Below are 16,379 nucleotides of genomic sequence, written 5' to 3' on the forward strand. Positions count from 1 at the left end.
TATGGTGGATAGAAGACTCTCGACCATGCAGGGTCATCATCTGTTCGGATTCTGCTGCAGCCTTAGAGGCTATAAAAGGGAATAAATCAAAAGCTCGTCCTGACATAGTTATTGAGATTCTCTTAGTTTTGTTTAGAGTAGGGTAGATGGGTTGTGAAGTCAGATTTACATGGATATCTGGGCATGCTGGGGTGGAGGGAAATGAAATTGTGGATGGCATTGCAAAGTCTTCCTTACCGAGCAGGCAAGTAGGAATTAGAATACCCCTAGGCAGAGCAGAATTTAGAAGTAAGATAAAAAAAAAGGCATAGAGAAGAACTGGGAAGAGGATTGGAAAAATGAAATAAAGGGAAGGCATTTCTTTTCTACCCACCCACTAGTTAAAAAAGTCTCTTGTGATTTGGGTTTTTTTAATCTGTAAAATGTATAAAAAAACTAATAAAAAAAAAGGTCTCAGACTGTTACTCTTTAAATCATAGAGATATGGTGAAATTAACAAGACTTAGGTTGGGGCATTGTGGGCTAAACAATTATTTAAAGATAATAGGAAAACATCCTACTGGATTATGTGACTGTGGTAGTCCAGAGACAGTTCAGCATGTTTTGCTGAATTGTAATCGATATAAAATTGAGAGAAGCATATTGTTCAAGAGGCTGTCTGACTTAAATGTATTTTGGTTTTCTATTAAATCTTTGTTTAGCCACCAAGAGAACCACCATCTGATTGATTTAGTTTTTATGTGCGACTAGTTCATATTCGAGAATTTGAGTTTCTTGAAATTCTATAATTAATTATACATCCTGTGGAGGGCAGTAATATGCTTAGATGCATCTAAGCTGCCAGAAATAGAAGAAGCAGAAGAATCTGATGTGAGAGGAGAGTGGAAAGGACAAAGGGAAAAAGGAGTGCAACCAGGAACAGGTGATGAGAAGAGGTCAGAGTGAGAAATAGAAATGGGGATGGGGAAAAAAATTTTTTTTAAATGGAAGTTTCAGGAATTGATATTCATGCCATCAGATTGGAGGCTACCAAGATGGAATATAAAGTGTTGCTTCTCCACCCTGAGGGTGGCCTCATCATGGCACAAGTGGAGTCCATGGGTCGACATGTCGAAACAAGAATGGGAATCGGAACTGGCAGCAAGACTTAGACACCTCCTCTTTAATATCCCTTGAAGAGAACTGTCTCTGACACCACTACTGTCCTTATCAACTCTGGACTAATTGCTGGTGAGACATCAACATGCTTGACTTAAGCATTCCTCTATCTTCTTCAAAATTTACCCCTTCTGAACACTCTGCCCTCCACTCTCTCTGCCCCAATCCCAACCTGCAAATAGGGTGCTGTTGAAGTGTGGTAGACTGACCTCTATCTTGCTGAGACTAGGCATCAACTCTCAGACACCTCCTCTTACCCACCCCTTGAAAAGGATCCCACTCTGGGCAATCAGAAAATTGTCTCCAACTCCATCACCAACCTCATCAGCTCTGGAGAACTGCCACCAAACTCATAGTTTACTTACTGCACACTGCTCATTTCTACCTTCTAGCCAAGATCCACAAACCTGACTATCTGGGTAGGCCCATTGTCTCTGCCTGCTTCTGCCCCCCTGAACTTGTGTCCTCATATCTCGACTCCATTCTACCCCCCTTGGTTCTGTCCCTTCCCACCTAGAACTATGACACTCCTTGTGCTCTCAATCTCCACACTAATGTTCTATTCCCTGGCCCTGACCACCTAATTTTCACCATGAATGTCCAGTCTCTATACACCTATATCCCTCATCAAGAAGACCTCAAAGCTCTCCACTTCTGAACAAAAAAACTAACCACTTCCCTTCCAGAACTGGTCCTTACCCTCAACAATTTTTAGTTTGGCTCCTCCCACTTCCTCCAGACTTAACAGGTAGCTATAGACACCTGCATGGGCCCCAGCTATGCCTGCCTTTTGACTCGTTACATAGAATAGTCCATGTTTCAAGCCTTCTCCAGTAATGCATATTCCAGGTTCCTTTCAGCCTTAACCCATGACCTCTAGCTGTAGTCTCACCCAACCTCAGTGGAAAAAGTCTGCTTGGATCTAACCTATCTATACCCCTCAAATTTCCCCTCAATTTTCTACCTTCTAGGGAATTAAGATCTAACCTATTCAACCATTCCCTGTAACTCAGGCCCTCAAGTTCTGGCAACATCCTTGTAAATTTCCTCTACACTCTTCCATTCTTATTTACATCTTTCCTCTGGGTAGGTGACAAAAACTGCACGCGGTACTCTAAATTAAGCCACGCCAATATCTTAGACAACTTCAATGCAACATCCTAAGACCTGTACTTAATACATTGATTTATGAAGGCCGATGTGCCAAAAGCTTTCTTTATGGCCCTATCTACCCACAATATCACTTTCAAGAAATTATGGATCTGTATTCCCAGATCCCTCTGTTTCTACCACACTCCTCAGTGCTCTACCATTCACCTTGGAAGACCTACCCTGCTTGGTCCTCCCAAAGTACAACACCTCAAATTTGTCTGCATTAAGTTCCATCTGCTATTTTTCAGCCAATTTTTCCAACTGGTCCAGATTCCACTGCATGCTTTGATAGCTTTCATCACGGTCCATTACATCAGTGGTCCCCAACCACCGGGCCGTGGCCTGGTAGTTGGGGACCACTGCACTACACACTTAACACACACAAAATGCAGGCCAGGCAGCATCTATAGGGAGAAGCACAGTCAACGTTTCGGGCCGAGACCCTTTGTCAGGACTAACTGAAAGGAAAGATAGTAAGAGATTTGAAAGTAGTGGGGGGAGTGGGAAATGCGAAATGATAGAAGACCGGAGGGGGTGGGATTCCAGCTAAGAGCTGGAAAGGTGATTGGCGAAAGTGATACAGAGCTGGAGAAGGGAAAGGATCATGGGATGGGAGGCCTCAGGAGAAAGAAAGTGGGAGGGGGGGAGCACCAGAGGGAGATGGAGAACAGGCAGGGTGATGGGCAGAGAGAGAGAAAAAAAACAACTAAATATGTCAGGGATGGGGTAAGAAGGGGAGGAGGGGCATTAACAGAAGTTAGAGAAGTCAATGTTCATGCCATCAGGTTGGAAGCTACCCAACTGGTATATAAGGTGTTGTTCCTCCAACCTGAGTGTGGATTCATCTCGACAGTAGAGGGAGGCCATGGATAGACATATCAGAATGGGAATGGGAGGTGGAGTTAAAATGTGTGGCCACTGGGAGATCCTGCTTTTTCTGGCGGACCGAGCGTAGGTGTTCAGCGAAACTGTCTCCCAGTCTGCGTCGGGTCTCACCAATATATAAAAGGCCACACCGGGTGCACCATGCAGTATACCACACCAGCCAACTCACAGGTGAAGTGTCGCCTCACCTGGGGCCCTGAATGGTAGTGAGGGAGGAAGTGTAAGGGCAGGTGTAACACTTGTTTCGCTTACAAGGATAAGTGCCAGGAGGGAGATCAGTGGGAAGGGATGGGGGGGGGGAACAAGTGGACAAGGGAGTTGCATAGGGAGCGATCCCTGCAGAAAGCAGAAATGGGGGGAAGGAAAGATGTGCTTGGTAGTGGGATCCCGTTGGAGATGGGAGAGGTTACGGAGAATTATACGTTGGACCTGGAGGCTGGTGGGGTGGTAGGTGAGGACAAGGGGAACCCTATCCCGAGTGGGGTGTCGGGCAGATGTGCTGGAAATGGGAGAGATGCGTTTGAGAGCAGAGTTGATGGTGGAAGAATGGAAACCCCTTTGTTTAAAAAAGGAAGACATGCAGACATGCTCCGAAGATAAAATAATTGGTTATTCGAGGAAAGAAAGAAATATATATATATATATATATATATATACTAAAGTTATTACGAACTCCGTGGAGCATGTGGGGATCTTCCGATATCCAGGCACTTTTTTTTTCTATAGGGATGTTGGGGGGAGGGGGGAAGGGTATATATTTTTTTCTTTCTGTAATCATTTGAAAACTCAATAAAAAATTGAGTGTAAAATGTTTAAATGTTTTAAAAAAAAGGAAGACATCTCCTTAGTCCTGGAATGAAAAGCCTCATCCTGAGAGCAGATGCAGCAGAGATGGAGGAATTGTGAGAAGGGGATAGCATTTTTGCAAGAGACAGGGTAGGAAGAGGAATAGTCCAGGTAGCTGTGAGAGTCTGTAGGCTTATAGTAGATATCAGTATATAAGCCGTCTCCAGAGATGGAGACAGAAAGATCAAAAAAGGGGAGGAAGGTGTCGGAAATGGACCAGGTAAATTTGAGGGCAGGGTGAAAGTGGGAGGCAAAGTTAATGAAGCTCAGCATGCGTGCAGGAGGCAGCGTCAATGCAGTCTTCGATGTAGCGAAGGAAAAGAGGGGGATGTATACCCGTATAGAGTTAGAACAAAAAGGCAGGCATAACTGGGACCCATGCGGGTGCCCATGGCTACACCCTTGATTTGGAGGAAGTGGGAGGAACCAAAGGAGAAATTATTGAGAGTAAGAACTAATTCCACTAGACCGAAGAGAGTGGTGGTAGAGTGGAATTGGTTAGGTCTGGAATCCAAAAAGAAACGGAGCTTTGAGACCATCCTGGTGGGGGGTGGAGGTATATAGGGACTGGACATCCATGGTGAAAATAAGGTGGTGGGGGCCAGGGAACTTAAAATCATTGAAAAAGTTCAAAGCGTGAGAAGTGTCACGAGTATAGGTGAGAAGAGTTTGAATGGGGGGATAAGACAGTGTCAAGGTATGCAGAAATGAGTTCAGTGGGACAGGAGCAAGCTGAGACAATAGGTCTACCTGGACAGGCAGGTTTGTGGATCTTGGGTAGGAGGTAGAAACAGGAAGTGCGGGGTGTGGGAACTATGAGGTTGGTGGCAGTGGATGGGAGATCCCCAGAGCTGATGAGGTTGGTGATGGTATAGGAGACAATGGCCTGGTGCTCCTTAGTGGGGTCATGATCAAGGGGCAAATAAGAGGAGGTATCAGAGAGTTGTCGCTGTGCCTCGGCTAGGTAAAGGTCAGTACACCAGACAACAGCTCCCCCCTTATCAGTGGGTTTTATAGTGAGTTTGGTAGGTTAATTGGTCTTTGTAAACACCCTGCGATTAGGCTAGGATGAAATCGGGGGGCTGCTGGGTGATATGGCTCAAGGGTCCAGAAAGGCTGTATCTCAAAAATATGGTATGTTACCATTGACAAAACACCCCTGGGGAAGGAAAGGGAGAAAGGGAACTCATATGTTGGTCTTTGTTGAATAGCCAATCTAAAAGAATGAGTTCTACAGTACAACAATCAGCATTGAATAGGTCCTTCACCATCTAAGCTCTTACAAGAAGCATCATTTGGATATTGGAGAACTGTCAGAGTTTAAACCTCCAGCCTGTTCACAACAGAGGAATACAATAGGGCAGCAGCAAGTCACTAGACCCCTCCAGCCTGCTCTGTCATTCAATCAGATCATGATTGACCTACACTGGCCTCGATCCCTCTTCTGTGTTGGTTCCTCAAAACCTTCAATTCCTCAATCTTTCAAATACTTATCTATATCCACCTTAGTGATCTGGCCTCCAAACTCTTGAGTGCAGAGTATTTCAGAATTTCACAACCCTTTACATGAAGAAATTTCTACACACAGTATTTCAGGTTTAAATGACCAGCTCCTTAGTTGTTACGTTCCACGACTTCCCCGTTAGAGAAAATTTGTTGTTCCTTATGTGAGAACCAGCTTTCAATCCATGCTAATACCCCTGCTGCAGTACTTTTGGCTCTAGATTTTTCTACCAACCTCTTCAGTGGCATGTTGTCGGATTCCTTTTGCAAATCTAACTACCTGACATCCATAGGCTTTCCTCTATCAACTCTCTCTGTACATCCCAAAGAATGTGGGTGACTTGACTTAATAATAGTCAGTTTTCCCAAACAATTAGTTATCTCCTCTTTGATTTAGCATCTTGCCAATGACAGATGGGAGGAGAGAAAGGTGGGGGAAAGCAGGGGTGTGGTTGTGTGTGTTATTTATATTTAAATGACATTATAGGAGCAAAACATGGAATGTCACTTTAAACATTTATAACTGGAATTGCCACTTTTGTACTTCTAGATGCAACGTAATCAATCTCTGCCAATCCCAATGGAGCTGAATTGCAGAGGCAGAACATAAAATGCTGATGTCATTACATCAATAAGTTAGCACTGCTGAACAAGGGGTGAAATTCCAGGGAATAGCTAGTGTCTGAGTTTCAATAGGCATTTATTGATAATAAATATATAGATAAAACTATGGTCTATCACTTGAGTCTAAGTTCATATTTTACAAATTGACTAATTTTAAAATATAAAGCTTGTGAAATGCTAGTTAGTTTGAATCTTAGAAAACTAAACACAACATTTTGTATATATAAATGAATATACCCTACTGTACTGTGTAAATTCAGCATAATGGATTGGCCTCGGCCGTTGATCTCGGCTACCCCAGCAACCCAGGGCATATTGAAAACCCAGACTCCAGCACCATCACCGCATGTTCCAACGACCATGGAATGGCCTCAGCCGTCGATCCCAGCTGGCCCAGCAACCCAGGGCATATTAAAAACCCGGACTCCAGCACCATCACCGCATGTTCCAACGACCATGAACGGCTTCAAAGTGATTGCGCAACCACTGACTGCGACTCCAGCCTTGAACACCAGGCCCGGTCTTCACCTGCTGTGATTGTGTCTCCCGTCTCCCCTTCCCCCACCACCACTCTGCAATCCCCTCTCCCTCAGATCCCATCGTCAGCTCCTGAGCCCTCATAGGCTCCATCTTCCTCTCACCCTAACCCTTCCCTCTCCACTGACACTAGACCTATTGTCTCAGCTTGCTCCTGCCCCACTAAACTCATTTCTGCATACCTTGACACTGTCTTATCCCCCCTTGTTCAATCTCTTCCCACCTATGTTCGTGACACTTCTCACACTTTGAATTTTTTCAATGATCTTAAGTTCCCTGGACCCCACCACCTTATTTTCACCTTTGATGTCCAGTCCCTATATTCCTCCATCCCCCACCCAGATGGGCTCAAAGCTTTTTGCTTCTTTTTGGATTCCAGATCTAACCAATTCCCCTCTACCACCACTCTCCTCCGTCTAGTGCAGGGGTCGGCAACCCGCGGCTCTTTCAACTCTATGCTGCGGCTCCCTGTGGCTTTGGAAAATAAATGAGTATTTAATTAAAATGTATTTTATTTTAGTTTGTTAGTTTTTGAAATGTAATTCTAAATTTGAAGATTATGGTGATCTTGTACAAACTAAATAAAATGTTGTGGCGACCCATTTCCTGGCACATCCGAACCGGCTCACAATTTGCCAGCGTTCCGGCTAAGGGTGATAGCCTCCGGGGGTTTGTGAGTACGTGTCTTTTGGAGCATCCGCACCCACGGGGGGGCAGGTTGAGAGAGGCTTAAAAGCAAGGCTGTGTAGTTCGAATAAAGTTATCTTTGACTGCAGTTTAACCACTCCGTGTCGTTATTTTAGCGCTGCGTGTAGCACACCGCTACGTGTTTTTATCGCTATTAATATACGTCACCACTGCCAATGGCTGATAGCCGCCAGTGCGCGATTTCTTTTAATTTTTCGATCCAAGGTAGGTTAACGATGTAGTAACCTTCAACCCAATGTCTTTTTTTTCGGAGTTCAAAATGTTTTTGTTGCATGCAGAAATGTAATTTCGTTTCCTCTGCAGGAGTTCATCAATTTCATAAATGCAACACATTATAGTTTGTTTATACATAGCATAAAGGCAAAAAAAAATGTTGTATGCAGTGTTATTTCATTTTAAATGTCAAACGGGTTTTGTGGCTCCCAGTGTTTTCTGTGGGAAGCGGGTCCATATGGCTCTTTCAGTGGTAAGGGTTGCCGACCCCTGGTCTAGTGGAATAATTCTTACTCTCAATAATTTCTCCTTTGGCTCCTCCCACTTCCTCCAAACCAAGGGTGTACCCATGGGCACCCGCATGGGTCCCAGTTATGACTGCCTTTTTGTTGGCTTTGTGGAACAGTCCATGTTCCAACTCTATATGTCCCCCTCTTTTCCTACGCTGCATCGACAACTGCATTGGCACTGCCTCCTGCACGCATGCTGAGCTTGTTGACTTCATTAACTTTGCCTCCAACTTTCACCTTGCCCTCAAATTTACCTGGTCCATTTCTGACACCTCCCTCCCCTTTCTTGATCTTTCTGTCTCCATCTCTGGAGACAGCTTATCTACTGATATCTACTATAAGCCTGCAGATTTTCACAGCTACCTGGACAATTCCTCTTCCCACCCTGTCTCTTGCAAAGATGCTATCCCCTTCTCACAATTCCTCCATCTCCGCCGCATCTGCTCTCAAAATGTGGCTTTTCATTCCAGGACGAAGGAGATGTCTTCCTTTTTTAAACAAAAGGGTTTCCCTTCTTCCACCATCAACTCTGCTCTCAAACGCATCTTTCCCATTTCCCGCACATCTACCCTCACCCCATCCACCCGACACCCCACTCGGGAGAGGGTTTCCCTTGTCCTCACCTACCACCCCACCAGCCTCCAGGTCCAACGTATAATTCTCTGTAACTTCCGCCACCTCCAATGGGATCCCACTACCAAGCACATCTTTCCCTCCCCCCCCCCTTTCTGCTTTCCGCAGGGATCGCTCCCTAAGTGACTCCCTTGTCCGCTCGTTCCCCCCCATCCCTTCCCACCGATCTCCCTCCTGGCACTTATCCTTGTAAGCGAGTGCTACACCTGCCCTTACACTTCCTCCCTCACCACCATTCAGGGCCCCAGACAGTCCTTCCAGGTGAGGCGACACTTCACCTGTGAGTTGGCTGGTGTGGTATACTGTGTTCGGTGCTCCCGGTGTGGCCTTTTATATATTGGTGAGACCTGATGCAAACTGGGAGACAGTTCCGCTGAACACCTACGTTCGGTCCGCCGGAGAAAGCAGGATCTCCCAGTGGCCACACATTTTAACTCCACCTCTCATTCCCATTCTGATATGTCTATCCATGGCCTCCCTCTACTGTCGAGACGAAACCACACTCAGGTTGGAGGAACAACACCTTATATACCAGCTGGGTAGCTTCCAACCTGATGGCATGAACATTGACTTCTCTAACTTCTGTTAATGCCCCTCCTCCACTTCTTACACCATCCCTGACACATTTAGTTGTTTGTTTTTTTTTCTCTCTCTCTGCCCATCACCCCTGCCTGTTCTCCATCTCCCTCTGGTGCTCCCCCCCTCCCCCTTTCTTTCTCTCGAGGCCTCCCGTCCCATGATCCTTTCCCTTCTCCAGCTCTGTATCACTTTTGCCAATCACCTTTCCAGCTCTTAGCTGGAATCCCACCCCCTCCGGTCTTCTCCTATTATTTCCCCCTTTCCCCACTATTTTCAAATCTCTTAGTATCTCTCCTTTCAGTTAGTCCTGACGAAGGGTCTCAGCCCGAAAAGTCGACAGTGCTTCTCCTTATAGATGCTGCCTGGCCTGCTGTGTTCCACCAGCATTTTGTGTGTGTTGTTTGAATTTCCAGCATCTGCAGATTTCCTCGTGTTTGCTCTTTAACTACACACTTAAACTTGGTGTCATCTGCCAATTTGCTGATCCAGTTTACCACATTCTCATCCAGATCATTGATATAGATGACAAACTAAAATGGACCCAACACCAATCCCTGCTGCACACCACTAGTCACGGGCCTCCATTCAGAGAGGCAACCATCTCCTACCACTCTCTGGCTCCTCTTCTGAAACCAATCTCTCATCCAATTTACTACTGTAACACGCCAATGTAATGGCTTCCCTGTAGCAGCAATGTTTGGATTATGACTAGAGATAACAGGGCATGTTAGCCAATGAGTGGGATGTTGTTCTTTCTTATGTGTCTGGAGAGGCATTTTGCGGTTATTTGCCTGGGAAAGATGAGGAGAGAGGACGCGCATGGAAAGAGATTGTTTGAATGGGCGGACTGCTGATTTGTCTTCAGAGCAGTCAGGTGATGGTAAACTTGGGGAATGGCGTCATCAGAAGCTCCTAACTGATTCACCACTCGATCCGGCCGTCCTTTCCCTCTGCCTTCACGGTGATGGCAAACTGACACATGGCCTTCACCCCTGGGGCAGGAACGCTCTCCCACTCCTCATCCCTGACCAGTCCCTCTTGGGCCCGTCAGGACAAAGCATCAGCATCAACGTTCCTGCTTCCCGGCTGGTACTTCAGGCTGAAATCATAGGCAGACTACGCTACCAACCACTGATGGCCTGTGGCATCCAGTTTCACCGAGGTCAGGATACAAGTTAGGGGGCTGTCCGTCCTTACCTCAAACTTTGTCCCGTAGGGGTAGTCACTCAGCTTATCCACCACCGCCCATTTCAACACTAGAACTGTGTGGGGGGTATTTTTTTCTCGGAGGGCGACAGACACCGGCTGACAAACACAACAGGCCTCAGCCCGGTGCCCTGATCCTGACAGGACGACCCCTAAACCCTCTCGGCTGGCATCCGTGTGCAATACATATGGTAATCGGGGATCCGCAAAAACCAGCACTGGCGCCTGGGTCAGCAGCTCCTTCAGCGACTGAAAGGCCTCCTCACATTTTTCACGCCACCTTGGTCCAAAGGGTTTTGACAGGCTAAGATACTCTACCATCCTGTCCTTTTATCCCCCTCCCTTTCTTCCCCAAGGGAGAGTAACCACACAGAAGCTGATTCAATGAGTGACTCATTTTCACATAGCCCTTCACGAACCTCCAATTGTAACCACAGAAGCTGAGGAACGAGTGCAGAGCACTGACAGTCTGGGGTCTTGGCAAAGAGGTAACCGCCTGGATCTTAGCTAGATCTGTAGCTACTCCATCCTATGAGACTTTGGGCCCAACATAGCTAAAAGACATTTGGCAGAAGTGGTACTTTTCTAGGGAAAGTTTTAACCCTTCAGCTTTCAGGCAGTTCAGCACTTTTAGCAGCCTCGCTTCATATTCTTCCAAGGTGGATCCAAACACTGTGAGGTCTTCCAGATATACCAATACCTCAAGCAAGTTCATATCCCCCACCATCTTCTCCATGACCCGCTGGAAGGTTGCAGGAGCTCCCAAGATGCCCTGGGGCATCCTTTCGAACTGGAAAAATCCCAGAACACATATAAATGCCGTCTTCTCTTTGTCACCCTCACTCATGGGGATCGGGTAATATCCACTCCTCGAGTCCAGCACGCTGAACCACTTTGCACCACTTAAGCAGGCCAGCACGTCTTCAATCCTCAAGACCATATACTGGTCATGGATGGTGTGCCTGTTCAGAGTCCTATAGCCCACACATATCTGTACCTTCCTGTTCTTCTTTCAGGCTACTACTATTGGGAACGCATAGGGGCTTTGGGACTCGGCAATGATCCCAGCTTCCTTCAACTTACGCAAATGCTGCCAAATGTCCTCCACCTCTGCAGGGGCCAGTCACCACGACCTTTCTCTGAACGGGGTATCCTCGGTACATTGCTGGGAACCTGTTCCCCAGAGATACCAGGTCGTTCCCTCATTGGGTCTCCTCTAAGTTTTTCCAACAACCCTCTCTGCTGGGGTACCCGGGGGCTCACTCTCCTTCTGGCGTTACACCTGGCTACCCTCCATATTGTCCATCCCCTTAGAGGATCCACCCCCCCCCCCCCCAATCAGCTCCATCATATGTGGGGGGGATGATCACACCCGCTGATAACAGCCAAAACATTTCTGTTCTCACCTCTGCCATAAACTCCTCTACTGCTCCCCAGGGTAGGCTATCTGTGGTCACTTCACCGCAGGGGACCACTGTACCCTGCTGGCGGAGCCCTCCCACGCCTCCGACATGTTCTCCTCTTCCCGTACCTTTCTGATCAGCTCAACAAAAGATTGACGGGCCACATCTGCCAAGCAGAATCAAGGAAATAAGAGGAGGTACGATCAAAAGGTGAGGTTCTCCCAACTCTTGCTGGAAGACTGAGTCCTTGAGAAATTTGGGACTACCTGGAAAGCGTAAGTTGGGAGACCACTGGATAGGCTGGCCTATGTATCACCAGGGGAACAGAGTGTAACACCTACCATTTTGGGGAGCTATGTCTCTGCCTTGTACACCTGGATTGGACTTTGTGTTTTGCAGGAAGGGTTGGCAAATTACCTCAATGTCATGAGGATTTTTTTTTTGCAATTAAACGATTGAGCTTTACAATCCTTAATTTGACTATATGGTTAGTAAAGAAACAAAAAAAAAGGGCCCATTCTCATGAAACAGTCTAATACGCAAACGTTGGAGCTCACTGGTAAGGCCATTCGTCCACTATTGACCACCTCCGATCGTCACTGACCTTCGGACCCTCGCTCCAAGTCCACTCCGTCTGACAGTCTACCCATATGGTCCATGCCAATCAATCCTAGGTTCCCATCTGATCCATGCCAACCCATCTTAGCTTCCCATCTGAGATACTGACAAACACTGGAAATCTGGAGCAACACCAAATACTGGAGTGGGTTGAACAGCATCTATGGAGGGAAATGGACAGTCAACATTTTGGCCTTGAGACCCTTCATCAAGAAAGAAAGAGTTGAGATGGTAAAATATGTAGGGAAAGGGGTGGAGGAAGAGCTTCAGGTGATGGGTGGACACAGGTGAGAGGTGGGTGATAGGAAAGTGAGGGATGGGGGTGAGTGGCAATGACATAAGAAAATGGAAGGTGATAGGTGGAAGTGAAAAATGGGCTGACAAAGATTAAAACAGATTAGTGGACTAAGAAACAAAGGGAAAGAGGTGAGGAGAGGAACTGGAGGGAGGGAATTTTTAGGTGATAGGCAGATAGAAAGGTGAGAAGAAAGAGGTAGAGTAAAGGTGACCATAAGCCTCCTTTTGTGTCATAAATTTTCTATGACTGCCCAATTACAACTGTCATTGACAGAAACTAATAACCAAAGTTGATTAAGAATTTTCTGCGACAGCAATGATTTTGAGTTTAAATAATAGCCAGTGTTTTCATAAATAGAATTATTTTAGAGTATAATTTTAACTGAACGCAGAGACAAAAGCTGTCTGTTTGATACAGAGGCAGCCTTTTTTATGTAAATAAAGTTCTCATAGAACGTACAATCTGAAGTAAATTAAGTACAGTAGTTCAAAAATTTTATTACTGAATTAAACCTGTTGTGTATTTAATATTTAAGTTCTATTTCAGTAACCTTGTATATCTATTGGTTGATTAAGCATTCTTGTTCATTTAAATAATTATGGGTTACATGCATAAATATGTGAATTACATACATCAACACACTACCACGTGATACATGCACCTCAAAGTAAACACAAAGTTAAACCCGCATTTCAGACTCCCATGTTGTCCTTTGAATTATTTTAATGTTTTGAAGTTACGAAACATAACAAAATCAAATTAAAATATACTTTACTGGTATTAAGGGTTGATACAGCAATGTAAATACACAATATGTCTCTATGTTTAAGAAACAGTTTTATATTAATCCAATGAATTAGTTTCTGCTACAAATTGATTAGTTTTGTCAAAGTTAAAGAACATGAGTATTAAATTATTTTTCCAGATGTACAACTGGATTCCAGTATTTTATTGCATATTGAAGTATAACACACACACATATTTACAGAAGATAAATGCATTATCACAGTTATACATAAAGAATAAAACTGTCTCAGAAGAAAACAAAAATGGTAAGAGAAGACTTATCAAGGCTACCAGTTAGCCCTGATAAAATGTTTTGTTATAGCATTGGCAAAACGGTGGTGCAATAAAAGAGACCAATTACTTAAGAAGACCAGTGCATTTGCTAAAAACTGAATATCACTTTTCTGAAGAATCCTCTTCTAAGTACACCAGGCGATGTTTGTCTTTTGGGACATAATTTATATCCTCAACTTCACCACCCTGTTTGCTTGGTTTCTGAAAATGGATCTTAAGCTTGTCTTGTAATTCTTCTTCCTCCATTGTGCTCTTGATATCAGATAGCAGCAGCGTTCTCTTGCAAACACCATTAAATTTCTGAAAGAAGGTAACAGTGAAGAATAGCAGTTGTTACAGAAGGTTTAGTGTAGTAAAAGTAATTTCAATGACATATAAACCACAACTGATTTCTGCATTTTTACAATTACTGTTGGCAAGACCAAGGAAAGGCATCAGGAAGGGGAGGTCGGTAAAACACGCATCAATCCTCATTGAGAGGTCAGTGGTGGAAATGGTGAGCGCCTTCAAAGTTCAAAGTACATATATGTCACTATACACTACCTTGAGATTCATTTTGTTGCAGGCATTCACAATAACAGAAATACAACAGAATCAATGAAAAAAACTACACCCAAACACCAACAAACAACCAATGTGCAAAAGACAACAAACAGTGCAAATACAAAACAAACAAAATAATAGTAATATATAATACTGAAAACATAAGGTGCAGAGTCCATAAAGGTGAGCCCATAGGTTGTGGAATCAGTTCAGTATTGAGGTGAGTGAAGTTATCCATGCTGAATCAGGTGATTCAAATGTTTGAGGAGTAATAACTGTTCCTGAATCTGGTGGTGTGCAACCTCAGGCTCCTGTACCTCCATCCAATGGTACTAGCAAGAAGGAGGTACCGCCTGGATGGCGGGGTTCCTTTTGATGGATGCTTCTTTCTTTTGGCAGCTCTCCTTGTGGATGTGCTTGGGGGGGGGGGGGGGGCGGGAAGGCTTGTGATGTCCCGGCTGTGCCCTCTGCTTTTTTTTAGGCTTTCTGTTCTCGGGCATTGATGTTTCCATACCTAGTCCTGATGCAACCAGTCAAGTGCCAGAGGATCAACATGTCGGAGGATTAATCCTGGTCCCAACACATTGATACAGTCGCGAAGAAGGCACGCCTGTAGCTCTACTTTGATAGGAGTTTGAAGAGATTTGGTATGTCTTCAAAGACTCTTGCAAATTTCTACATGTACAGTGGAGAGCACTCTGACTGGGACAGAGGCTCCACTGCACAGGATCACAAGACACCGCAGAGGGTTACAGACTCAGCCACCTCTTCCCATTATTGAGGCGACGGTTTAAGCAGGCAACATCCATCATAAAAGACCCTCATCATCCAGTACATGCTCTCTTGTTACTATCATTAGAAAGGAGGTAGAGGAGCCCCTGTTGTCAGATTTTTGAACAGTCAACAACACCTTCATTATTCCTTTTTTATGTTACTTTTTAAACATAATTTGTAGTAAATTTGTGTTTGCACTGTACTGTAGCCACAAAACAACAAATTTCATGTCATATACAACAGTGATAATAAAACTGATTCTGATTACACAATGGCTAAACGCATTACTACATGGTAATTCAAGCAGGAGGTACAGAGCTATTTTATATATGGACTGGAATGGAGTGTTAATACCGTCATGGGATGTCTAGGGATGTTTGTTTATATTGAATGGCAAATGTCATTGGAAATAAAACCTGACATCAATTGAACACTAATTATTCTTAAACTAAAGAATATTAGCTATTCAGTGTAAATTCACAATAGGCTTAAAGACAAAGGTCAAACCACAAAAGATTCCTTTCATAAAGTTCAAAGTTCAAAATAATCATTACCGAGGGTTGTTTCTTGTGAACACTCACAGTAAATCCATGAAACATAACAGACCACACCCAACAGGACAGATATCAAGACATACAAGACAACCATGCAAATACATAAGAAAATAGAACCAAAAATGTCAGTCATAGAATACTACACCACAGAAACAGGCCTTTCTTTCCATCACTTATTCAGTAACCTCTCTACAAACTTTGCATTTCTTATATTCCTCAAGAACCTCATTTGTTCCTTGCTGCCTATACTTGCTATGCACTTCTTTTCTTCTTGAGCAGGGCCTCAATTATTTCTCAAAAAACCTTGTTACAAATCCCCGCAACTGGGTCACTTACCAGCAAAGATAGAGAGGTCCGTTGAAGTCTAATGGTACTATTTTTAAAAGTATTTATTGATAAAGGGGCACAAAAATAAGATTAATGCAAAAATGCAGATAATATACATCGTCAATACTAAATCTAAAGCGCGGGTATAATAATAACCAAAAAGAAATAGCTCTATCATTGTCTAGGGGATAATGTATTGTCCGATGGAAATATAACAGTCACTGTTAGTTCGTTCAAGCTGCAGCGTTTTGGGTTTAAGAGAGAGGCGGTTTAAACTTGCCCAAGTCTTTTATGATGCCAATCCTTTGAGTCAGGGGAGTGGGTTTCCTCGTTGTTAGCTAAAAGCCGTTTTCCGTGGTTCCAGCCACCAGTCCCAGGCAACGGAACTGAACGCACGTGGCCTCCTTCAAATGACTTCCTGCTATTACGTGGTCGCTTAACGTTTCTT

The 16,379-nt window shown here is 44.5% G+C and overlaps 1 protein-coding gene across 7 annotated transcripts in view; it reads right to left on the reverse strand.

Annotated features, from left to right (window-relative positions):
- Window positions 1–13,343: 13,343 nt before the first annotated feature.
- Window positions 13,344–16,379, reverse strand: part of nmi (N-myc (and STAT) interactor) — a 246,627-nt gene continuing 243,591 nt past the window's right edge. For all 7 annotated transcript variants that reach the window (XM_059970304.1, XM_059970303.1, XM_059970309.1 and 4 more), the window contains one exon: window positions 13,344–14,033. In XM_059970304.1, coding sequence (XP_059826287.1) covers window positions 13,836–14,033 — 198 coding nt within the window. In that variant the 3' untranslated portion in view covers window positions 13,344–13,835. The remainder of the gene's footprint in view (window positions 14,034–16,379) is intronic.

This window comes from Hypanus sabinus, chromosome 5 (assembly GCF_030144855.1).
Source record: "Hypanus sabinus isolate sHypSab1 chromosome 5, sHypSab1.hap1, whole genome shotgun sequence".
Classification (NCBI taxonomy): Eukaryota; Metazoa; Chordata; class Chondrichthyes; order Myliobatiformes; family Dasyatidae; genus Hypanus; species Hypanus sabinus.